This window comes from Gallus gallus, chromosome 17 (genome assembly GCF_016699485.2).
Source record: "Gallus gallus isolate bGalGal1 chromosome 17, bGalGal1.mat.broiler.GRCg7b, whole genome shotgun sequence".
In the NCBI taxonomy this organism is placed as follows: domain Eukaryota; kingdom Metazoa; phylum Chordata; class Aves; order Galliformes; family Phasianidae; genus Gallus; species Gallus gallus.
Window position 1 is genome coordinate 3916320 of NC_052548.1, and position 26935 is coordinate 3943254.

Here is a 26935-nt window from a genome sequence, read left to right on the forward strand (position 1 = left end):
TGTTCCCCTCCTGCAATGGAATGAGCTCTCCCTGCAGCATCCTCTATGCCCACTCCTCCTAGCACAGAATCATCTAGGCTACAAAAGACCTCCAAGATCACCAAGTCCAACTCATCCTACCATGCCCACTGATGTTGTTCCTCAGTGCCACATCTCCACCATTCTTAAGCACCTCCCTATGCCAGTACCTCCCTGTCCACTCCCCTTTGTCCTAGCCTTCCCCATGCACAGCTCTTCATTAACACAACGCTACCCATTAGCATGGACCTTCCCTGCTCAGTGTGCTGTTGTCACAACAACAAACAGCTCCTGACCCAACAGGGAACCCTCCACATAATACTGTAGCACAATAGAAAGCACAGCAATAACAGCAGAGCAACAAAGTCCTAGACTGTACCAAGTAAGGATTTACTCAAGCTCAACAGCCATAGGCACAGAAACAAAAGAAAACAGCTACTAACCTTCAGAAGGCCTCAAGTACACAGGGATATCCAACAAAATGCCTTCACCCCCACTGCCAACCCTTAAATGAGGTCTGGGAAGGGGTGGATTCTGGCTCCACCCCTTTAGTCACTCAGGGGCATTGCATACACCTGAGCTCCCCTGGGTTGGCCCTGCCTCCCACCCAGGTGCTCAATCACTGCTTCAGGCTCTGACTTAGCATTTCTGCTACAAATGCAAATCATGTTACCACCTGATCAGAGACAGTCACTGGTAAATAACCTTGACTGCAGCAATCTGGAAGATCAAGGGATCCTGTATCAGTGCTATTAACAATTCAGGGCCACACATCATTGGTGGATAACACCCCCAGGACAGTCACTGCATGCTACCAGGAAAGCCACCACCCAAGGCTGGGACACGTTCCCCTCCCAGCACGTGCTGCAGAGCTCCTAGCAATGTGGTTGGATCCCTCTCCCCAAACAGGTGGGTATTAATGAAAGCAAAAGTAATTGCCTGTGCATGCACACTACAACCCACTTGGGTCCCCCTCCCTTCTGCTTCCATATCCCCCTGCCTCTCCACACACCTCAATTTCATTATCTCTGATCTCGAGCTGCCTATGATATGCTTTTTGCCAACATAAATATTTAAACCCTGCACGTTGCAAAGAAAGGTCCTTGTGGAGTTAATGCTTCGCCTCGTGTTTCCACTTGGAAAACAATCCCGCGTACAGCAGGTACAAAGCATGGGCAGAGCCGAAAGCCAGAGGGAGTCTGCAAGGGGTTTGTTGGGTGGTTTTATGTGGTATGAGGTTGTGCTAAGCTATGCATTCCTGCTACTGGTATGGAAAAGCTCCCAGAGAAGAGGTGCCCCAGTTCCGAGCTGATACATGGGATGGACAGACACGCCACCAGTCCTTGTCACACATCTCCACACGTGTGGGCCAAAGGCTGATGGATGCCATGACCCATGGGGACAGAATACTGTGAGTTTTACACAAACCCTAGGGGCTCCCACTGGCCTCCCACACGTTGTCTTAATGGACATGAAGCAGGTTGAGCCAGTGGAGAAGAGACAGAGTCCTGCTTCTCTCTCAATTTACTTTATGGGCATAAAAGCAGGGAGAGCAGCACTGATGTGACTCTTGGGTAGCATCCCAGCCTTACTCTGGGCCAGCTAAGATCAAAATTAGGGAAGAAGTTGCAGTAATGGAGACAGCAACTGGCACTGGAGAGCACTCTGCCCACGCTGGGACACACCTCAGCCCTTGGCTGTGCACGATGGATGCTCCAGCAGGAAGAGAAATACGCAGGGTAGGAGCACAACTTGTGGCAGCCCTAACAGCTTGGAACACTTTCCCTCACACCTTTGGGTGGTGTGCTGAGGGGCACTGAAGAAGTGCTCTGGTTTGGGTGCTTGCTCCTGCCCATCACTTCCTGAGTGTGTTCAAGGCGTACCCCAGCATCCTGGCTCTGCAGTGAGCACAAAGCTGACACGGAAGGGCTGGAAGGCTGTGATGTTGCAATGACGCAAACCAGACAGAAAAAAAACCCAATGAAAGCATCCCAGCCTAGCAGCAGGCACTTCTGCTCGGGGTTGTGCAACAAGATTAAGAGCTGAGGCTGTTTCCATAACTGTAGGAAGGCGGGAGATGCTCAGAAGGAGGGAGAAGACGATGCCAGAGGTTGGTGTGTGCAGATGTCGCTCAGGTCCCTGCTCTGTGCATAGCCCTGGGGCCTCCCCAGCAGAAATCAAGAGCAGAAAATATGGAAGGTAAGCAACAGGTCCTGATCCAAAGGCTGAACATCCCAGAAGGCCTACAGCCCAAATGGTCAGCACCAAGCAGCCCAACCAATGGTCTCAGCCATTTGGGCAACCATCTGCCAGCAACCCAGCTCTCTGGGTTTGGGCACAACTCCTCAGGGCAGCAGATCTCCACAGCTTCACCAGCTCATCCAGGGACAAGAGGACCCCTGCCCTCCTAGGCCTTCCAGCCGTCACTCCCTGAACAAAGAGCAGCCCTCACTCTCTATGTCTTTTTTTAGAAACATCTAAATTATGACATAAGCTTTGGCTCTGAGGGCTTCCAGTGAAAGCCTGCGGATTTTCCTTCCTCTTTTCATAACAGAAACCATACTGCTGTATAATCAAATTTATCTCAGTCCTGATGAGCAGAGGGAAGTGTGTGTGTGAGAGGTGACCAGCAGTGATGAGGACGTGTACTCAGGGACACTGCTCCTCAAGGCAATATACCTGCCCTTGGCAGTACAAGGTGGCACTGGACTGGAGCAGTAGGCAGCCAGGATCTGCCAAGCTCAGACAGGGGACAGAAAGCCAAGAAGTAGCATCCCTCATGAATCTCATCCTCACCTTCTGCTGCCACACTGGGCTTCTTGCCTGGGGCTGCAAGGGCAGCATCTGGGCAATAAGAGAGGAACAGTTTGGATACAGTGACGGGGAGACCACAATGAATGATGTCACTGTGCCCCAAGTGAGATGCTCTAGTCAATGTAATTCACCTCCTCAAGCTCTCTGTCAACAGCTATTGAGGCAGCCTTCTGGACACTTAGCAAAGGACTCAGCTCAGCTTTAACACTTCTCTTCTACAGGTAGAAAAGCTCAGGAAAAAGCAGTTATTTCCAAAGTACTCACTGAACTCGAGTGTCTCCACTTTATGCCAACCAACTCCATCACAAATTCAGTAGAAGTCAAAGGGAGCTTTGAGGACAATGCTCCCAAATCAGAGGTGCCCGAGTTCTGGTTATTTTTGCAAACCTAGTTTCAGCAGTAGGGATTTGGCCATTCGGGCACTATTTGGGCACACCTGCTTTTAAGCAAGAGTTAAGCAGCTGCAGCTGAGGGGTTGCAGGCTATGCCTTATGACATTCCTGCTCCATCATCTGAGCCCAAGGCTAACCACAGTCTTAGAAAATACTACATCCCATCACTGCAGTGGGATCTGGGTCAGGCCTGACCAGCCTAGAAATGCCCAGGTGCACTCAGGGCCTTCAGTGTACCCTGCTAAGGAGCTGAAGAAAAGAAAAGCTGAAGGAGAAAAATACAAACAAACTCCTTGGTGTGAAACAATCACCAAACCCAAGGAACAAGTCAAAGGCCACTCAATACCTACTGGGAATGATCCAGTAGGTAACAGCCCCAACAGCCTCCAGGGTGTGGAGAGAACGATGCACAGGTAGGATATTGAGCCTTATCTTTTCACTTGGATCAGTATCATCTATTATGCCTGACATCTCCAGCCTCTGGGAGCTGATGTACTTCGGGTACAGCTCTGTCTTCAGATCAGCCCTGTGGGTGCAGTTGTACCCGAACTGCAAGGTCTCAGAGCAGCCTGTCATATCCTTCCCGTGGTGTATTTATGGGTAAAGCCGAGCTGCTTTTTGCTTCTCCTAAGGCTGGAATTAGGCTATAAAATACTTGAATAATCTGCAGAGATCAGGCTGAGCTGCTACTGGGCCACTGAGCCCTGGCAGCAGAGGGGAAACTGCAGCTGGCAAAGTGGCACTGTCGCTGTGCAAAAAGGTCATCCTGCTATCAGATTGGCTCTGCTAGGGAAAAAGAAACACACTAAGGGCAAGAACAAGAGAGAGAGGAGAGTGTGAGACACCAAATAAGTCTGCAGCATTTTCACAGGCATGCCTCGACTTCCTTGATGTCAACTCTCAGATCTACAGCCCAGACCACCCAAGGACTTTAAGAAGATGAGGCCCCACTTTTGTGTATGATATACTGCACAGCCTCTGGATAAAGAAACAACTCTCTGAAGTGCTCTCCTGAAGAGAGGGGCTTAGGTGAAGTGTGAGTGAAGGCATCCCGTGGCTCTCCATTCAGCTCCAGACCAATGCATATTGCTGCTTCCTGCCTCAGTTTCCCCTGCTAGGAGATGGTCAGTAAGAACAAAACCACTTGTCCATGTCCTGACTTACTTCTCCTGTACAACATAAAGAAACACGCACTGCAACCAGTGAAATCCTTCTGTCCTGAAGGGAAGTGGGTCCAAACGCCAACACTGCTTTAAGAATCAAATCAACACTGTCCTCAGCTTTCCAGTCTTAAGAAAAAAGGTGCTCTGCAACATGGAGAACTGAAGAACGAAACAAAGGACTCCAACACAGCAGCACAGTGCAACTTTTGCTAGCTTAGAGGCAAATCAAAGCCAGCAGTATCTGTGCTGGTATTTATATTGCATCTCTTGTACTTGCTCTGCTGTTAGTCAATGAGATAAGACTTGGACCGATCGATGTTAGTGGCATTAGGTTTCTACACACAGAGAGATAAAAATACTCTCCAAGTCCATAACTGTAAGGGGTGAGTAAATTTATGATGGGGAAGAGGTGGAACTGCAGAGGTCCATTTGCCTACCAGCAGACCAACAGGCCAAACCCCACCTCTCCACCCCAACGCCATTTCCAGGAAGAATCCCCCACTCACACACTCCCCCAGATGCAATACCCTACCAACCATCCAGCTGTGACTCCTTCTCCTCCTCCTTGCTCCCACCACCCACCTTCCTCTCATTGCCCCAGAGGAACGATGCAACTGGGCCTGGACCCAGCCAGGGCTGGAGCTCGGGTGCCAGGAGATTTCAGAACAAAACCACCAAGAATGTTATTTCAATCCGGATGTCCTGAGGAAAGGGTGGGGAGGAGCTGGCTGCAGGAGGCAACAAAGGCTGTTCTGTTTCTCTTTGTGGCACGAGGTGGGAGCAAAAGCAGAGAATTTGGGAAGGATAATTTGGCTTTCCAACAAAAAGTCAGGAGATGCTCATATGCTTGGCAGGTCCCAGGGACAAGGCTCCACAGAGGTCAGTGGAAAGGCCAGATCTGATGCCAGATCTGTCCCAGGCGGCTGGACACTGTTAGGAGATGGATGTGAAGGAGGAATGAGGCAAAAACCCAACTTTTAGAGTGGCAATGGCATGTGTTGGAACAGACATACTGCAGTAGCTCCTGGAGGCCCTGCTCTGAGTCAACCAGGCTAGGCTAGACACAGACACAGAGTCATAGAACCGTCTGAGTTGGAAGGGACCACTGAAGGCCATCCACACAGGGTGGTAATAAAAGATGCCAAAGTCAGAAACCTCAACAAGAGTCCAACATGCATGGGATGACATTGACATTAGCAGAGAGACTGTCTCCTCGCTGTGCTGAGCCTCTGTCCTCCCTGTACAGACCATGTCCTAGGGGGCCAATCTTCCTCCACTACAGGGATCTGCACAAAGTCCAGACGGGCTCAGACTGCTCAGTGTTGGATTTACTTCAGCAAAAACAACCGCACATCCGAGCCAACGTGTGGGCAGCCTGGTTCTGAAGCAACCCTGGTCTGCTGAGAAAGGAAGAGCCAGAACGCAGAGGCTGGGATTTAGCAAGCACTTGTTCAACTCTTGACTTGCCTTCCTTGAGTTTCTGCAAGCCAGACATGCCTGAGAAGAACTACAGCCATACACTGCTTAACTTCAGGAAGCTGGAAAGCATGTGGAATAGAAGAGGTGGATTCAGTGAAGCAGCACAGCTCCTGTGCACATGAGGGACTCAGCCAAGGGCTGTAACAGATGTGTTTTAACCCATGCCACTGAGCTATTTGGGATCTGTCTCCGATTTCTCCAGCACTCATTCATGTGTCTTCCTGACGGAAGACCAACAATAACAATTAGTATCATATAAGGAGAGGCAGCCTGTTGCCAGCATTAGCAGACACTTGAGCACCAAGGGTTTTCATTCCACTTTTTATCCCAGCTATGCATACGGCAGAGGTCAGTCAACATTAATCAGTCTTGTTCTGAGCCAGCTCCTTCAGCGCGTTCAGCTTTGCTGAATTGCAATCGCTGTCTCTCAGTGATACGAAGGTTCCCAACATTCAACCACTTTGCCTCTTTCCTTACGCACATCCAAAAGAAGTGCTTTCACTGCATGACGACAGGCTAAGCCCGGCCATGCTGGAGGTGGCCTCCAGGCCAACAGGCATCCGTGCTGGCTGAGCAGGGCATGTGGGTCTTGGCCAGGAGCCTTGTGTTGTTGCTCTGAGCTCTAAATCCACTTCCATCCCATTGAAGGGCCTGACCTTCATCCACCTTCCCATCGTCTCTGAGACTCACTCTCCCAGGTCCCCTGGGCTGGTTTGGGATCACTCATGGGAAACCCTATGTGGGCCAGCAAAGGGAAGGTAAATTTGAGCTCCCTGTCAGCACATGAACACACTTCCTAAGAAGGGCTCTGGGAGGGATCCTGATGACTTCCATATTATTTCCAGTAAATTTTGTGCTGATTCTTGGCACAAACACCGGAAATGAATAGGCTAGGTCAGGAATGTAAATAAAGCGAAACATTGGGATTTAATCTAATCTATAATTAAAGTATCTGTGGCGCAGGGAAGAGGTTGGTGTGTTTGCACTGCAGCTCCATAGAGGAGCTGGAGGGGGGGGGGGGTTATTTCCCTTTCCAAATGTTCAATTTCTGGCTCCCACCTCTTGGTGTATCCCCAAGTATGTGAAACAATCGTGCCGGGTTGGCAGGGCTGCTTTCCGGCGGCCCATCAGGTACAGCTCAGCAAAGAGGCATCCCCAGGCATTCAGGGGATGGCGAGGTGAGAAGCTGAGATAGTTGAGCTGGACTGGAGACACAGGGAGGCTGTGGGACACACAAGGGAAGCTTCTGTCTCAGCAGCGAAGAGCAATGGTGTGTCTGTAGGGTGTTGAGCTATGTAAGGGCCATGAGCTATGCAAGGTCGGTCCTCCAGGCTGAATTTAACCTCCATGTGTGGGCATCCACGTCAACCATATACATCAGCCAATGGAGTACATGCAGCCTTGCTGAAGTGGAGTACTGTCCATCATCTCAACCCCAGCATACTGCAGGCAGGGGAAAGAAAAGGGCTGACAGGGAACATATTTCTGTCAGTCTGAAACTGCAAAGGACAAAGAAATCAGTTCTCCTTTTGTTAATGCGTGTTTGGAAATGACAGGAGTCTCAAATGCAGAGGAATCAATCCGAGTGCTTGTTTGCTTATTTGTAGAGCATTTTTTTTTGGATTTGTTTTTCATGCTCAGCTTTGATCTCAGGGTGGTAATATGCCAAACGAGTGGCCAACAGTGGTGAAATTGCCATAGGTACTACAGAAGAAATGGGACAGGACATCAGATACATTTACAAAGCAGAAGAGACTCCCGTGATCTCCCAGCCCCTCATCTCAGTGATACGCTCAGACTACTGAACAAGGAAAAGCATTTGCTTTTGAAGAGCTCCAGTGCTGCAGGATCTGTGTGCTCACCTACCAGCCTGGAGAAAAGCACAGATCCCTGCCGAGCTGCTATAATCAGGATTAATACCAGCCTGGAGCTTTCCAACAAAGCTATTTTTTTCTCCACAAAAACAAATGAAACAAGCAGAAGAAATTCAATTTAAGAAGTGACCCCGTGCCCGTGTTTCTGTTGTTGTTATGTCCGCGCGGGCTCAGAACAGAGTGTTAGCCTCACATTTCACTGTTCTGGCTTTCTTCATGCTGTGTCGCAACTGTATGGACATCTGAACAGAGGAATATTTAATGTGTGTACTTATGTATCTGAGAATGCACAGATGCTAAGTAAACACGTGCTGGTTGGCTCCCAGGCTGGAGCAAACGTGTGTGCACTGGATGTGCAAGCACAGTAGGGTTTGCAAACACATTGAGCATAGGAGTGTTGGTCCATGCAGATGTCCTGGTGCACACAGCAGCAGATGCTGAGCAAAGGGGGCTGTGGTGCGTGTGCACATTTTTTGGATGGCCAAGAAAGCAGGTCTGTGCGCCACACATGCCAGCACATATGTGTGTCTGTACTCATGCATGTACGTTTGCACAGTCCTGAAAACTGGACTCCAAGCCCTGCTGAGCGTGAGCTAGTGGACAGAGCCAATGCATCTGTGCATCACCTGTCCTGTCCCAGCAACTCTGCCTTGTCCCCGCAGAAGAAATGGGGCCAAAGCCCCCCAGTGCCAGGGGACTGATGCCTGCTGGCTCCCCATGCAGAGCTGCTCTCCCTCGCCCCGGGACACCTGCCAGGAACAACCCCAGGACACAGGGCATCACCAAGCCCTGCTCGTCCCAGCCACAGCAGTGTGACGCAAGACCTTGAAGCAGAAGCCTGGCTTTGGCCAAAGGGATGACACAACCCTGAACAAAGCCTCCCACCCAAGGCTCTCCCAGCCCTCTACAGCCATCAGGAATTAGATCACAGAGCCCCCGAAGAGACGAGTGAGCGCAATTATCCCTGCCCAGCAGATGGGGAAGATGATCTGGCAGTGTGGGCTGCCAAGCAGCCAGACCTCCTGGCTCCCAACCCCATACCCCCCCATCCAACCCAGCAGCTCGTCCTGCACCCAGCGCTTTGGCAGCTGCGATCGCTGATAGCTCACAACCAAGTTTATGGGCAGTGGGTCATTAGTGAGCTCTGCACTTGTTCCAGGCTGTCCCTGGCACCTTTTCAGAGCGGCCCAGTTCCCAGTGATATTAATAATTATATTTATCCATTATAGATATTTAACAAGAAAACATTAAAAATGATGAAATGGAGAGAGGAGCCTTCTCCTGGACGCCGCTCTGCTTGAGAGATACAAAATAAAGACCTTGTCGTCTTTGGAGGCTGTCAACATATTTAACTTCGGGGCGGTGAAGGGGGAGGCAAAGGGAAAGTATTAATCAAGATCTTAAAAAGTGCTCGCTGACAGACCATTTGCCAGCTCTTGCTTTAACTGCTTTTGTGGTCCCATAAAAAGTTTCATTACTCACTACAAAATGTGTTTTAATTATTACAGTCGCTCTGACATTAAGCTCTGCGTGTTTCTCTCTTGCTTACTCTGTCTCTCCTTCATCTCCTTGCCTCCTTCTTATTCCTCTTTTTTTTTTTTGTCTTTTTTTTCCTCTTCTCTGACTCTTCCAGTTCCTGCCATCCCCAAAAGGACAAAGGATGCTGTGGCTAGAGAAGAGTCTGAAGATCTCAGCTCCCCAGTGGGAGAGAGCTGACTGAATCCCTTGGCATCATCCTTCCCATAGACTTCTGCATTTTGGGACCTCTTGGATAGAATCATAATAATAGAACCATAGAACAGCTTGAGTTGGAAGGGACCTCAAAGATCATCCAGTTACAACAACCCTGTCAAGCAGGATAGGCAGCAAAACTCAGCATCCCAAGGATGCTATGGCTGCAGCAATGAGGACAGGGAAACATGGGTGTGCTCGAATACAGCACCCACCTGCTGAGTGTCCACTGTCCCATTCTGGGGGAATAAAAACAGAATGGGGAGCGTGCTGCTGTGTCTGCCTCATGGCTCTGCTCTGCCTCCTCCATGCCTTCAGGTCCCTGCCTTCAATCCATCTCCACATGCTCTTCTTTCCCATGAAAACTCACTCCTACTTTCTTGATCAGATGCCCTTCAAACTACAGTGAAAGAGAAGTCAATACTTGGATGCTGAAATTATCCCTTTGCTTTGGATATGAGTTACTTCATAAGATTCAAACAAAAAATCCAGTCTCGTGCTCTCAAATGTGTTGTCTCAGAAGAGCCAAGTGATTAAGAACATCAGCATAGGTGTGACCGTGCATCCCTACAGAAGTGACTGGATGGTGAGCAGGTGAACTTGGTGCCTCTCCAATCTGGTAAATGTGTCTTAGTGAGACAAACCGCAATGGATGTGAGCAACCCCTCTCACATCCTTGACATCTTGCCCTCTCAGCTGACCAGGAACATGGCCAGCATGTGCAACATCAGCTTGGTTTGTTGATGCAAGACAAACTCATCCCACCTGGAAGCCCATCACACTGGAAATCTAAGTGGAGTCTCCCACAGGCTCCCAGTGCCTCCAGTGCTATACTGGCAGACACTGGTTTTCCACGTCACTGGTTGAGCCCAACACCCAAAGCAACAGCCTCACTGTTTGTCCACTGTGTGGTGTAACGCTGTGTTGACCAAAAAGGATAATAACTATCATGTAATCCCACTGGAGATCCCCTCTTGCCCACAGGACCTCCCCACATGCCTCTCCTTACTTGTACAGACCATCTGGTTCCAGGCACTTGAAAATAACTGAATAGAGGCTGGTTTCAGGGACATCTCCATGGCTCCGACCCGCTGCCACACAGGACGTTGCAAGGCCAGAAAGCAAATCATCTGCAAAGCTTAAGGATTCTCCTGGAGAGCAAAGAGATGAGAAAGACCAAAACATCAATACAGGTGCAAATTATCACTGGACATTGAGAAAATAATGCAGGAATATCACTACAGAGCACAGCTTAAGGGGAAACAACAACATCCAGCTGGAAGGAATGGCCCCACATCTATGTGGAGAATGTTGCTTGGGGACAAAGCAAGTAGAAAACACATTCAGGCTGACAGCTGTAACTGGAATCCACAGCAGAAACTGTGCCCAGTGCTAAGTCAGAGCTTGGGAAAGTGTTCAACGAGCACAGTGGCAACACGTGTGGGACCACCACCAAGGAGGGCCCCAGGTTCCCAGGACAGCACAGACACCCACAGTCAATAGGGCCCTCCTGCCCTGAGAGCAGAAAGGGACATGGCCTTTTTCAAAAATTCCCTGTCACTGTGAAATATGTTTCAGCTATGTGAGATTATCAAGCAAGGGGACGTTTATAGGGCTTGGATGTAATTGCTTTCAATATGCTGTTTATTTTTTTATTCATTCAGTGGAAATCAGTAGCTTTGCACTCCCTTTCATGTGTGCTCCGCCGGCTCCTGGAGCTGATTGCTGCAGTGCTCAGCTCAGCCGTGCAGAAGGACATTCGCCCCATTACAGGCATCCAAAGAAAAATAATAACAATTAAAAAACTGCTGAAAGACTTTTTTTTTTTTTTTTTTTGTCTTCTTGTTTATAAAGCTTATTAAACGCTCAGATCACGACCCAGCTGAAACTGAAAATGTCCCATTTATTAAGCTCTTTGGACCTGATTATTCACTGCTGTGCAAGCTGGCTCCTCGCACTGAGGATGCTGAGCATTCCATTCCCATTTTGCATCGGTGTAACCGAAAGCTCAAGGTACCCAGCAGTACAAAACCTGAGCAGCTGCCCTGCTTGTGCCCTTGGAGAACCAGACAGAGGGCGGCTGCAGCTGCTGAGCGGTGCTGGGATCAGCAGAGCTGGGCCCAGGTTGCAGCATTGGGCACTCATGCACGTGTAAATGTCAGAGCACCGCAGCAGAGTGGAGAATTCCCTTCTCAGCACATTTCTCCCTTTATTCTTCTGTAAGCAAAATTAAGTGAGGACTACTGAAGTGAAGCACAAGTCGACTTTCTTGGTATAGACTGTAAGAAATATCCCACTGGTATACCCAGCCCAGAATGCCTCATTGTGTGGCCAGATTACCCAGGTAGAAGAAAAATCCCATCCTCCTCAGCCCCCCCAGGCCGTGTTTGAGCCGTCTCAAGATACACAATTCAGTAACAAATGTCCCCCTTGGCTAGAGAAAAGAGCAGCAATAAATACTTTTCCTCCCTAAAGGAATCCAAGCCTTAATTATTCATTTTAATGCTCCCAGCACGACTTGTTCTTTCCAAACGTTTTTCAGGCAGCTGTCACCAGGCTCCAGAGTTTACCCTGGCTACCAGAGCTGGGGCTGTACCACAGCCCAGGTCAACTCAGCGGGCAGGTTGGGTTGGCAGCCCAAAAGTCACTGCCTGGAAGTTGCATGGCCTTCAGCAAGTCCCTCAGCGCCGGGGTGATGGTTTAAACAAACAAACAACACTCTACTGCACACTTCCAATTTTCATTTCCATCCCTTCCCATATGACATCGGGTTGGACCGGGGAACTCCCTGTCACCAGAAGTCACCAAGGACACTGCCACCATGGATGAATCACTGACACGTAACAAGAAAGCAGCACCAGAGTGTGCTGCTGAACTATGGAAAGACCTTTTGATCCTCTTCAGACCTCAAACGACCTCTCTCTGGATGAGGAAGAAACTTCATGGAGGGCAGACAATCCCATGGGTGTCTCTGTGGGCAACCCACATCTTCCTCTGGAGCACTCAGAGCCATCTACCCAGCCCCCGGGTCAAGCCCGTCTGGCAGCTCCTACAGCATTACTAAAGATGTTGGTGTTTGTTTCATTTTATTGAGTTTTAATTGCTGCACTTTCTTCACTTCCTTTCCTGCTTCCCTTGGATCTTGCTCTTTGCAGGCTAGCTATTTATCTGACCCAGTCACTGCACTACCCTGGGACCAAAAACCAGGTCATCCCCTAGATGTAGACCAGGAGCTTGTCAGCTGGATATACCCAAGGCAGCACGTGTGTTTGCCAGCATTGCAAGAGGATGACAGACCATGAACCCTACCAAGTGAAAGCGGACCTGGGGTGCTGCAGCAATAGAGCAGTACCCACCCAGCTGCACAAAGCCCACACAAGGGCTCAGCAGGAGGGCACCACGTTGCATTGCTCTGCCGTGCTCACGAACAAGGCACAGGAAAAAGCAAGAGAGGAGGCTTCACAGGGAGATAACAAAAGGCACAAGTTTACCGTACATGCAGAGACATAAAAAGACCAAGAAGAGACACGCAGCTCTGTGAATGCATCACCAGGGCACGCACTCAGATGGAAACTAAATATTTAGGCTAATGGGCAGTAATGGCACAAGAAAGTAAATTGGATATGAATAGATGGTCTACTCCTGAGAAGGACAAATAACCTAACTATCTGTTCGGATGGAGTTTGATCATTTTATAAAAGGGATTATATGGATAAGTAGCTTGTGATGGAAAGCAATGGGGCTTCTCTTTCCTGTCTGGACCTGTGTTCTCACACACCCCGCCAGCAAATATAAAGAAGGATTTCAGCCTCCCAGAGAAGCCTGGAGCGCAGTCCTTCTAGGCTGCTGTAGTAGCTTTGCTCGCATTATTAAATTTCAGTAAGAATTCAGAAAGATTCTCTGCAGAGAAAATGATAGCTAAGTAGATCATCTCTGTGGAGGAGGAGATATTTTATTGACCAGACAGACATCTGTGCCCTTCATTAATAGTAATAAATAATTGATGTCACACTAAATAAAGCAGTGAGCTGATACAGATATCAAGGACAAATGACCAGCTCCTGTGAGGATGCCTCACCTGTGTTCACTTCTCAATGGCAAGAAATCCAAACCAGAGCTCAGTGTCACTATATTAAATGCTGCTCACAGAGCCAAAGAAGGTACTTCATACACTGATTACAGGCAATGGAGAAACAGTGCTCAGCGCTGGGCTAATCGTACACCAAATCCACGCCAGAATCTCTTCCTTCTCATTTCCATGCCATTGCCTTCCCAAGTCCGGTCAGCCCCAAAGCACCCAGTTCCCCAGGCAGATTTAGAATACCAATCTCTGCTCTGCTAATGACCCTCAGAAAGATGCAGCTCTTGCAGCTCTCTCCAGGCATTTTCCTTCTCTCCAGTACAGCTCCTCACTGTGCCTCATCCTCTTCTACAGACGGGGCTGTGGAGTTTGGCAAACTTCCTCTTCTCTGTTTTGTAAACACGAATCTTATACTAGCTGTGGTGTCACGGTGAGTCAGTGTTCTCCCCAAAACAGAAGGAAATAACAGCATGCTTGGAACCTGCTGGGAGTTAGCTCTACTGCGTGAAGCTCTGCAGTCTAATGGCCCAAAGCTGCTCACATCGTGGCATGTTGTAGGTCAGGCCACCAGGCTCTGGGAGAGACAACAAGGAACCCAAAGGGATGTCTGCTCTGGTGGACAGTAACCCGGCTTCCACCCACCGCAACCTGTGCCAATGGGTCAGCAGCCTCGGACAGCACGTGGGATGAATCGCTCACCAGCCATCCCATTGAAGGCAACGGGGTTATGGCACTGACTAAACAAGAGAGCGGGGCCAGGAGCCTTGGTGAGGTTGGAGAAGCAAAAGGGACCTTCAGAGATGCTCCCACACCTCCAAGGAGGTGCTGTAAATCCAAATGGAAGAACAGAAGAGAGGAGATCTGTGCTGAGATTGACCTTGGAGATTCCTAGAAAGATCATGAAGGGGAAAGCAGGAAGGCACCAACATCTCTGTCTCGACAGCTTCTTTACTAGACTGGATTGAACCAACCCTGCAACGTTACCAGCCACTTTCTTCTGATTGCGGTTTTCTCTCTCTGTCTTTCTGCCTTTTGTTTTTTTTTCAACCTGTTTTCAATTTACTCTTGTGGCATCTCTGACTGTGACCTCATTCTGGTACTTAGGGGAAAAAAAAGAGAGAAAAAGAGAGTGTCCTTTAGAAAAGAAATGAAAGAAATCATATTTTACTTAGCTTGGTTGGTTTTGAAGCTTTAGCAGAAGAAAGATTAACCTTTTCTGCCTAACTTAATGAAAACAAGGAGAAAGCCTGTATGGATAAATAAATATCTGTGTGGGTATGGAGCAGCCACGATCGTGTTACAGCCCCGGTGGAGCTGTAATAGGGAACAGGCGCGTTCCTGCACAGCAGCTCCCAATTCCCTATCCATTTTCAAGGAAAGAAAAACAGAGTAGAATGTCAGAGGCCCAAGTGGGCATGAACGAGGAAGCCCAGGGAAAGCAGATGGGGCCCTGTGAGGACTTCTGACCCCGGCTGTGACCTCCAGAGCAAGGCCAGCAAAGCAGATGGAAAAAAAGGCCCTACTCCACTTTGCTCTTGCCAGGTTTTGTTTCCTGAAATGAAGAAACAAATGGCACGCTGAACCCTCCACATTTGCAATGTTTTGGGGCAGCTCGTCACACCCTCTGCTTCCTCCAGGGCTCTGCCCCTGAAGAGAGGATGATCCCAGGAGGTCTGTGAGCAGAAGGCCTGGAGCAGTGTGGGGAGCAGGGCTGCTCCTTCCCAACAGGCCATACCTGGGCTGAATGAGCTCCGGGTCCGGCTCCTGGTGGGGGAAATCAGTGAGAAGTGGTTCATCTTGGAGGCAAAGGGTTGCTTTAAATTAGTGTAACATAACTTCAGGCACCAGAGTTGCTCTTATTTACATCAGCAGACGGCCTGTCTTCTGCCTTGAAGAACACTAAAAGCAAACCGTCCCCACTGATGCTGGTGGAAGGATGTCAAAACCTCCTTCCTTGCAAGGGGTGCCAGATTATATTTTAATTATTACTGAAAGATCTTCTGCCCACGTTCTGGGAGCACCACAACACACTGTGTTACATGGAGCACGCCTAAACCCCCATGCCCAAAAATCCAAGACGTTCCCTCTTTGTGGTGCCTCCTCCCATTTTCTCTGGCTCGACACAAGGTCTCCATACTGAAATGGAAAAGCCAGGGATTATTTTGTGCAACTTCAGGCACAACTCGTGCTTCACTTGCTGATATGTACAATGGTGCAAATTACAGCACTTCTGTGAATGACTTCACTTTGCCTAAGTTAGGAATTTGGGGGAACTTCCTTCACACATCTGTGCATTACTAGATACATCAAGAATGATGAAAGGCTCTCCTCTGGGCTTCCCAGTTCTTCTGCTGATGCTGCATTTGTAGATGGCTGAATTTAAGGAGCAACATTTTAGCTGAACTGAGAGTGAAAATTGCATTCTAGTGCCACAAAAAGCCCATGAATGGCTTCGCTGGTTCTCTCCAGGGCCACGATGTACTCCATGAGCAGTAACCCGTGCAACTGAAGGATGGGCTGTCTTGCTCCGTTCTTATCAAGAGCAGCCAGTTGCACAGAAAGAAAATGTTCTTAATTTGGATGAGCTGCAATGTTCTGAAAACATGATGCACAAGGTTAATCATGAGTGTATTCTTCCTTTAGGGTCATCAGTAGAACTCAATGCTCTTTCACCTCAGCTCTCCACAGACACTGCTTATCACAGTTCTTTCACAGTCTGTCTCTAAGACCTTGGAAAAACTCCTTCAACCCACATAAAAATGCATTGCCTCCTCCATCTCCCCCAAGGCAGTATGCTGTTGGAGGAGAATGAGAATTAATACATTTCACTCTGTACTGTGAGCCCTCCAATATTTCTCAGGGTTCACTGGGTTGCTAAGGGTCAACCACAGCCAGACACAAGCAGACTCTGCTATGCTTGGAGCCATCCAGACATAAGCCAGTTCCAATCTCAAAGCCACGTATTCACATTAGCATGGTGGAGAGTCCAAGTGAATGCCTGTATTCCCTTGGAGTTAGTTTTGGACTCCACAACATGTTAAAAGTCACTTGATTTCAAGGCAAAGTGGTAACCCATTTGTGCTGGGAGTTGTGCAGACACAAATTAAAGACATGATGAGCTTTGTCCTCAAACACTTCTTGTCTGGGAGAAGATTGTATCCACCACCACACATCTAGTTCCCATCCTCATTCTTGCTTTCCTTTCATTTTTAGCTTATTTTTAATTAGAGGTTTCTCAACAACAGACCAGTGGCCCACAGTCCCCAAGGCCCATGGTCAGCAGTCTGCAGATCATCTAGGGACTACACGGAGCCTTATGTCCAACAGGAAGCCCACCCACTCCGCTACAGCCCCAGTCACTCTTCTACTGCATAAACAGGTCTTTCAGATATTTCAGACAGCAACTAGCCCTGTATCATAACATCTCAACACGAGTCAGCAGCGTGCCCTGGCAGCCAAGAGGGCGAATTACATTTTGAGGTGCATCAGTCTGGAAGGCATGTCCTATGAGGAGCGGATGAGGACACCTAGGTTGTCCTTAGTCTGACACTTAGTCTGGAGGAGAGGAGGCCAAGGGGCAACCAAATGGCTCTCTACAGCCTCCTGAAGAGGGGAATGGGAAAGGGATGAGATAATGAGATGAATCTGCCCAGTCTAAGCGGCCCTAGTGATATTCAGACATTATGTCTTACAAACTTGCCTACTACACAGTCAACCTAACTTGCCTAGTATATTATGGTTTATGGAGAAAGCAGGGGATGTCCGCCAAACAGAAAGAGCTTCTCCTTCATTTCCAGCTCTGCTGAACAGTCCCTTATTTTCATTTTCAATTCTTTATGACCAAATTCTCCAGTAGTTCACACATAACCACACTGGCTGACTTTGCCCACTGGAGATGAATCCTTCAGAGAGGACACACACACATACGTGCATGCCCACTGACACCCCACCAGCCTCAAATACCAGACTGGCAGGAGGGGTAAGAACATTTCCTGGAAAGAAGTTCAGGGTACAATTAACCTCTACAAATATGATTACCTTGGGTGATTTGTCAAACCAAATTATTGTAAGCCTACGCTGAAAAGCCATCGGCTGATCTGCGCTTCAATTCATCTTGCACTTTTTGGACTTGTGAGTTCAGCATGTTCCTTCCATATCATCACTGTTTCCTATCCTTCCTCCTGGTCCCTTCTTACTCTTCAGTGCTGGGAAATGGACCAAACCGTGCACCAAAGTTCACTGCCTGAAGTAGCAATCAATTTAAAGAAACTATTCTTCATTTAGCCCCATTTATTCTAAATAGAGGCAACATGTACAGATGCAGACGTTCACAGAGAATCTGTGCTAAGACTTTGGACCAGTATATTCAGAAGGGCTCAGCACACACAATTGCAGCCAGATCTGCAGCTTGTTAGCCAACGAACACTTACAGAAATTGGTCCTGATGGAGAGACCTGCATGGAAGCAGACCTCTCACTTGGCCCTAATGTTCACGTTTGAACATTTGAGAATGTGGGGGCAGATACTCAGTTCATAAAACCTCCTGTAGCTCCCTTGAAGTTAATGGAACAATAACAATTTACACTAGCTGAGTTTCTGCATCCTGGCTGTGAGCTATTTGGAACAACTACACCATAATGATTATTACAGATATTTCAGGTCACTTGTGTGAGATGGATAGGAGAACACCACTGCACAGGAAAATTGAGTTGGTTTGCTATGATTTCCAAAGAATTATGGACCCATATCTTGCAAACATTTACACATGTTTAGCTTTATTCACGTGAGTTGTTCCATTACACCCATGCGCCAGATAAACTAATGTACATGTCTGCAGAACCGAGGTTAAACCTTGTGAAAACACAAGTGAGTTCTAAATATTTTTGTAGATATGCTCAGTTGCCTCACATTCAGCCTGGAAGGCATGCCATTGTACTGTGCTCCTTTTCATAACTTCCTATTTATCCAAGCAGGTATCAGAGGAGAAGCCAAACACAATATCATGATAAAACTCAGGAAGAAGCGATTATATGACCAAACTCTGAATCTAGAAAACACCCACCCCTTTGGGTCTGATGTATCCAAGAGCTGACATCTGCTCATGAACAAGGAATTACCTGGGTAACTAACGTATATTCACAGAGATGAAGCAAAGGAAGGAAGTTACTTTTTAAAGGCAGCAGGTTTGGGGCTAGAACCCAGACATTCAGTCCAGGCTTTCGTCTCTGAAAGACCATTAACCCCTTTCTATGATTAAAGAGAATCCGGGCAGTGACAATGCCTGCCACAAGCACGCAGCAGGGCACTGGCACAGAAAGAAGGACTTCTGCTCTGAATTTTAAGTCGCAATTCCTAGAAACCAAGACAAATCAATCCTGGCATCCACAGGAGCAGGGAGCTGCTAGTAGCCAGGAAAGCCCTGATGGATGACGTCCCCGGGAACCCATCTCACCATAGGCCTGCTCTGGTGGGAAAAATGCTTTGCCTCCTAGATGTCCTTGGCAAAGGCAGGTATTGGGCACGCTCCCCATCCCCAGAAGCGCCGGGTCCGTGGGAGACACGTCATCGCCAGCAACTGTGCAACATCTTTCAACTCAGAGGACAAAAGACAGATTCCCTGAATAAGCAGAGAAGGATTAAGCCAAGTGGTAAATGGATTCCAGGGCTGCTCCGGGATCTGTGCTGACGGGGAAAGCCAGTGCCAGGTAGCCAACCCAGAGCTTGTATGGAGAGGTTATCACTTCTCTCTTTTCTTCAAAACTGAAAATAGAACCCAAACATCGCTTGGGCCATGTTAGGAAGATAAGGTGAATCTCTCCCATCCCTTGCACAGCCTGAAATAGAAGCCCCACTGCTACCCATCCTGAGCATCAGGCATAGCATGCTGACATTTAGCAGTAAGGAAAATTACCCAAACAACAAACCATCTCCATCTCTCTTCCTCCCTCCCCCTGATCCCCTGGAAAATATTCATAAAGTGGAAAACAAAACAAAACAAAACAAAACAAAACAAAAAACAACACCCAAACCCCAAACAACCAAAACCCAGCCCTCCTTGGGCTGTGGAAACAACATGTAGAGCAGAACAGTGAGTCAGGCTCTGCTAACTGAGCAGTGCCACCAGTCCTGAAGCGGAGATGATTCACCAAAGCAACAAGAGCTAGAAGGTAGAAGGGACCAAAGAGAGGGTGTGGAAAGCAAGTTGCATCCAAGAAGGGGAGGAAATAAGAAATGAAACAGTTCCGGGTGGCATGCACCTTGCTCTTCATCAAACAGCTGGAACTGACTCAGGATGATTCACTTGATAATGGCGAAATTATCCCCTTGGTGCTCTGTCCAGCTCTTTTTTTTAAGAGGAGGATGGAAGAACAGATGTAAGACTTCAATCCATCCCCTTCCCTGCCCTTCTCTCTCTGCGGATGCTCAGTGCAGCCTCCCCTCCCTGCTGCCTCTGCATCCACCGCTCCATTCCCGCACCCATCCACAGGAATTGAGGCAGCAGTCCTCTGTTTTCCCCATAACAGATGCCTTCAAGGAGATGAGAAAAGCAGGACCTGCTGAGGAGCACAGCATGCCGTGGGGAGGCCCTCCTGGATGCCATTGGCACAGAAAGCACACAGTCACAGAAGACAGGGAGGAGGATGCCTGGGGGGAGACTCTGCCTGCCAGAATGCTCTCCTGCTATCCTCCCTCCATCCCTCCTCCTCAGCTGTCCCCTCTCCTTTTATCTAAAATTCAATGACAAAAATCTTGCTCTAAAAAAAAAAAAAACCCAACATAAATAAATAACTTTAAAAAAGGCAGCCCCAAAACCAAAAAGCCTCACTCTTGAGCTCACAATGAGAGCTGTAAAACCTTTTTCAGCTTGGAAAATTCTCCCGGTCAGTTTTTCCTACTGTTTAATCCCCGCTTTGAGTTACACAGAATGAGTAAACACATTTTATAAGGTTCTAATTCATACCTAACCCATACAGTTTATAGCTTAACATAGTAAAATATACAGAGACACACACTTTTTATACATATATATAGACACGCTCACACACACGTGTATAAAACAGCCTCGGTCCCACTCCTGTGAGCCTCCCAGCAGCAGGTCTGATGGCTCCGACATGTGCTGGGCTCTGAAAGCAGCCTGGCATGCTTAGGTGTGAGCGGGCTGGCCTGGGGAGCCGCTTCCGTTCCAGATTCCTACAACCTCCTTTGTAATAAATAATTAGTCTGTCTCATTAAGGAACCGACGGGATTCACCTCTCCGTCCTTGGAGAGCTAAGGAACGCCACCACGTGGCATCCCAGGGACAGCAGATGTAGACCCAATGGCTTTGTCACTTGGCTGTCACCTGAAGGCAGGAGATCTTTACTACTGCTGGCTAAAGAGTTCCCTCTAGCATCGGCTTCTCTTGAGCTTCTGTGCTCCTAATGAACACAAAACGAAGCAATGCGTGGCAGCTGGGAGGCGCAAAGTCATCCCTGAAACCCCTGAGCATGAAGACAAGATGGCACCCCCAACACCTTCCAACAGCAGTTTGCTGGTGATGATGGCCACATTTGACTGAGCCCAGGGGAATAGTGCTGTGTCCATCCCTGTTTTTATTCCTCCTTATTCTCCTTATTCTTTCTACCTGTTGTTGCTATCAGAACCAAGGCTTCAGTATTACAAGTGCAGACTTCGGATTCAGGACTCGGATTATTCTGGGAGGTTTTCAGCTATGCTGTCCTTCCAAAGGTGTGGAAAAACACTGCAGGTCCTCAACATGAAATCATCAGCATAACTCAGATCCACCCCGGTCAGTTCACTGATTGTCACTTGAAGGCAAAGACAAAAGCCATTGTTCAAGTGAGTGGTTGGAAGCTGCTTCCAGGCACACCAAATGTGAGATGTGGGCTTCGGGCCCCATTATGCTCTTCTCATTTTCCTCCTCCTCTGAGAAAATAAAACGAATATTTATTTCCTGAAAGTTCTGCTCGGAGAAAGGGCAAAACTCTCCTCCGGGAGCCAAGTGGCTGGAAAGGGATGGCAGAGGCAAATATTTGCTGAATTTGTCAATGAGCTCTTATTCCATTTTTCTTATTAATATTTATTTAGACATAATGTGAGGGGAAACCTGCTCAGACCACAGCAATGTGGGAGATTCTACTGCTATTCTCATGCCAGCTTCTGGCGGGGAGGGGGAGAGAAGGAAAAATGGAGAAAAAGGGAGAGTGTCAGGGGGCTCATGTGCAATTCAGTGAAAGGCTTTTGTGTTGACTTAGCAGATCGGATACCCCAAGAAAGTCAATGCATCTCCAGACCACGTGATGGGGCAAAGAGCCCCAAATAGCACGGCTTTCTGTGCTAATATTCAAGGCACAGGTGTAGCTTTGGGAGAGAAATGATCTCATTATAGATCGTTTTTCTTTTGCAGTAAGGAATCACTAATGAAATGGAGACAAGCAGAATAAACTGCAACCCCAGGTTGAGCAAATTGTGTGTGACGAACCTGATGTATTTCTTCAATGAGACAGTTCATTCCCCAGACATGAGGAGCATGGTACCATTTAATTTATCTGGGTATCAAGAGGCACCAGCCACGACACGACATGGGTAGTTATTAGCTAAGCTTGAAAAGATGGGAATTAACAGAAGAATTATGCATTGGGCGAGGAACTGAGTAATGGACAGACAAAAACAGGTTCTGCTGAAAAGACAGTGATGGGAACTGAGTTATAAAGAGCAGAGTTCCTCAATGATCAGCTTTGTAATCAATCTTATTTCTCATTGGAAATACAACAAGGATTTTAGAACGAATGAAGTGGAATGTGTTATTGGTGCACAACAGAGCAGTGCCAGCCAAGAGAAAGTAAAAGACCTTGAGGACTACAGTAATAAAATTGAGTTAATTTTTATATTTACAAATGCCAATTAGTTTGAAGATGGACATTAGCATAGTTCTTATGTTACTATGAAGATCTGCAGAAAGGAAGAGGAGAAACACCTGGATGAACCGGTTGATTGCAACACAAGCAGGTGTTGCTGGTCGAGAACTGGAGGAAAGGAAAGTCTCGGATCTATCCAGCAAGGACCTTCCAGTTGAAATAAAGAATCAAGTCCTTCAGTAGTAAAAGGCTAAATGTGGTGGCCCAATATCTGCACTGCAGTCAGGGGATCATGAAATCCCCAGTCCCACCCCCTCCTCAGAGTGGGGCCAACCTCCAAAGCAGGTTGCTCAAAGCAGCTGAGAATTGCCATGGTCTCCTCCAAGAGCTGGTGTACAAATAACCACTGCCTGGTAGCAGAAACCCCATCTAACTGCAGTGACCAAGATGAAAGCCTTGGGTGCAACTCCATGCGGGCACAGCTCTACTGTCTCCCAGACTGGAGGGCCATGGCTGTAAGCACATCCCTTGTTGCCCTCCACTGGATAGAGAGAGAATGCCATGCTGCTGTGTTATGTCTGGGGACATCACATCCTAGAAACGTCTCCTTTTTCAGCCCAGGGTATGGTCTGTGCTCTGGGAATAGAGCAGATGAACTCGAGCTCTGTTTTTGCTCTGACTGCCTCTTGTGTAGCAACAGCTGGGGGACATAGGTTTGCTCAAACCACAGCCAGACGATTGGAAAATAAAAATGATATTCATATATTAATTAACATCTGCTTGTCTAATTACATGATACAATGTGCATGCGATTTTTGTTCCCTTCATATTTTATGCATTGAATGAAAACTAAACAAATGCTGGAAAAGCAACACTGCTACAGCAAATAAACAAACGCTGCCCAAGTTTGCACTTATAACACTTAGTGACACATCGACTTAATTAGCATGTAAGGAGGGGGACATGACTGAACCATGACGATGAGGATGACAGTGACACTCAGCTGGGACTGGCATGCTGCCTGATCCAACCTTTCTCATTAAACTGGGTTTCTCTCTACATATTTTCTTAAAAAAAAAAAATCACAGTTTGTAAAACTGAGCAGCTCAGGTCCCAGTTGAGCCAATGAGGGGGCAAGGACCACCAGGTGAATGAGGAGAAGTCAGCACTTGGGCTGCCTGGCGGTAGCACGCTATCCCACATGAGCACATGTGGCTGTCCCCATGCGGGTAGGACAAATGGGAGAAGAACATCTCATGGCCACCAGGGAGGTGACAAAGGACACTGTGCATCCACAGAGAGACAGCCCTGAGCTCACAGCCTCCTCCCACCAACAACAGTGGAGCAAAGGGACACCCATGGAAGCAGCCCAGCAGGTAGCACGGTGTCAGCAGACGGCCCTATGCGCTGCACTGAAAGGCCCATATGTTCCACTCCGACAGCGCTGCCAAACCTGAACCATTTGGGCTGAAATTTTCCACGCTGGGTATCTGCCTCAGGCTGAATTTTTTTTGGAAAGTTTCAGATCAAACAAGTCCAGGCAATTCCAAGAAGGCAGCATGGGAAAAATACAGTTTTCCTTCTGTAAAAAAAAAAATGTATAAAGAAACTAAACCAACTTACAACTTTGGTTGTGAAGCCTCAGTGCCTCTGTTGTTCAGAGCAGGGACTCAGCATTTGGCTGAGTGCTCGCTGTGTTGAAGATATGGCTTCGTCACCTCTGTAGAGGTTTAATTAGAATGGGCAGCATTACAAGGCCCCAGCACTGCTCCATCTGCAGGCACTCATCAGAGGTACCTCGGCTTTTCTTGGTTTCCCAGAGATGCCCCAGCCCCTCACAACTCCAGCAGCTCCAGCACTGGCCAATGCCACAGACACACTCACCCCATGGGGTGTCCCAGCCGAAAGCAGTCACACAGCTCCATCACTCCCTGCTCAGGAACCAAAACACACCAGGCTCTGTTACCTGATGAGGTGATTTGGACATGCAAAGGACAAGGCTTAGTGATGGGACTTAGTAGGACATGCTGATGGTTGGATATGATGATCTTGAAGGTCTTTTCCAACCTACATCATCCTATTCAGATGAAGATAATGTGTTAGTGTGTCCAGGCCTACTGCTACAGCTAAACTGTCACAGAAACAACCAGCTCATATTGAGACTCTTCTACTGTATTCATGGCCAAGGAGTTACAACTGAAATGTAGACAGGACTGAGCTTCAGGGAGGAGCATGAGATGCCATCCCAGGTCCACATTTCCATTCAAGCAGTTTTAACTAAACAGAACAAAACTGCAAACCATCAGCACATCTTCCTCAGAGCCACGGGGGTATCAGTATGTGGTACTGTGGGTAACAGCCCATGGCTCAGTTGTGAGCACTAAAATATCAGGTAGAGCAAAAAGTTACATGTTCATCTGCTAGCTGATGATCTCCACTTCCCTCCACCATAATCTTAATACCTTCTAGCGCTGAGAGAAGCCTTAATCTCACTTTCTGTGTTGGGCTGGGACCCGTAGGAGACAGAGATTGCCTTGTATCTCTACCTGCTCTGTGGTTCAACAGATGACCCCAGTCTTCAGGGCTACCATATGATCCTTTGCCAACAGCAGGAAACGCGTTGGGAGGAAGAACAGAGAGAAACCCTGGAATTTTGCTGTGACCAACATTCTCAAGGAGACAACAGTCATGTGAACCTCCTCAGGATGGCGCAACTGGTTGCACGTCAGGGGTTTGGGAAGGGGCAGTGGGAGCTGGCAGGGTGGGCGGCTGCACAAAGGAAACCACAGAGGACTGCCTTTGAAGGATTCCATGCATACCTCCTAGATACGCTGGTGTGGTTACAAAATCCCCGCCTGGCACCCGGGGTGGTGGGGAAAGAAAGAAAAAAGGAAAAAACAAAACCCCAAACAACTGTTTGTGGGACACACAGAGGGCTGCAAGTCCTGAGCTTTAAGGAGACGCCGCAGGCACTGCTGCCTTGGAATTTGGGCTATGCTTGCGGTCCATGAGGCGACTTGCTGAAGCCTTTGGTCACATTAAGCAACATTACATGATAATGCTGCAGCACTTTCAGGCTGAGGGAGAAGGAAAACAAAACAGATGACTCTGGATGGAAAGGCACTGCTGTAAACCTGGGAGGGAGAAGAACATTCCTTCGGATACTTTTCTTGGCTGGTCATGTCCTCTCCTCCCCGCCTCCCACCTCTCTCCTTTCCCCCGCTCTTCCTCTTGGGGAATTGGTGACAGAAAATTTTTGTTGTTGTTGTTTTAATAACGGTTCCATATTAAATAGAAAGGAAGAGTGTGAAAGGCCATGCAGAGTGGTGGCAGCTAGACAGTGGAATCTGTAACTGAAGGGTGGAGCGCAAAGCATTGGAGAGGTGCCGGTTATTTATAGGGTATGAGAGAACACAAAAAATGTCTGGCCCCTTTAAGGCCCCTTAATCCAAACAATCAATGGAAAGAAAAAAAAAGGGGGGGGGGGGGGGGGAAGAAAGAGAAGGGAAAAAAAAAAGAAGAGGAGAAAAGTCATCTCTGCACCCATGATGGGAATGTGGGCTGGAAATTCACTTTGGCCAACATTCGTAGAGCAACCAGGAATCTCTGCACAGCAATCCTTGCAGAAGAGCCTGGGAGATGCGGCCGCTTGCTGCCTGCACTCTCATTTGGGCATGCACAAGCTGGAGGGGCCTCTAAAACACAAGGAGACCTCAGGGCAAAGAGGTACCACGCAAAGCCACTGCATTTTTGCTCTTTGAACAAAACTCCTTTCTTCTTTCTTTCCAGAAGAGATGCATGAGGTTATGCCTATCACCTCTAAGCAGTCATAAGGGAATCGCAAAGCGGTCCTGGAGGACGCTCAGCACTTGGGTGATTTAGTGTACAACAAAGTGGATAAGTCATCAGCTTCAGTGAGTGTACACCTGGATCCAGAGAAACCGAAGACAGACAATTCTTTGGATAGAAATGGGTTAGTAAAGAGATTCAAGAGCTCGAGTGGATGACAGTGACACTAAATCCTCAGGTCTTTTCACAACCCCAGCTCTTATTCCCTAGGATCCTGTTGAACCCATGAGCCTTCACTAATAGGTTTCATTCTTCTCTGCCAGTATCAAATAACAAATGTCAGATCTCATATGGGAACCACTAACAACATAAAAATAAGATTTATATGGAAAGATGAAGTTCAAAAGAACAGTTACAAAACACAGAAAGACTTTGTTTGTACTCGATGACAAACAAATAAAGTTCAAAACACTCCTGGTCAGGACTGGGCTCACCACTGCTCACGACCTTCTCCCACCATCACTGTGATTTGAAGTGCTAGACACTAGATACAAATTAATTCATTGAAACAGAGGAAAATGCCTCCCTGATGTGTAAATAAGAAAAGGCTCGACAGCATTAGCTAATCCCAGACTTCAACCGATCGCTTTTGGTTCAAACCCTATGCTAATACTCCCTCTAGCTCTTCTTTCAACAAAGACAAGAGCTCCAGAGTTTTAAACCTGCTCACCTTCCA

At 47.9% G+C, this 26935-nt stretch overlaps 1 protein-coding gene across 1 annotated transcript in view; it reads right to left on the reverse strand.

Annotated features, from left to right (window-relative positions):
- ASTN2 (astrotactin 2) overlaps positions 1 to 26935 on the reverse strand; it is a 261684-nt gene that overhangs the window by 16502 nt on the left and 218247 nt on the right. The window contains exon 20 of the mRNA XM_003642274.6: positions 10481 to 10622. Coding sequence (XP_003642322.5) covers positions 10481 to 10622 — 142 coding nt within the window. The remainder of the gene's footprint in view (positions 1 to 10480; positions 10623 to 26935) is intronic.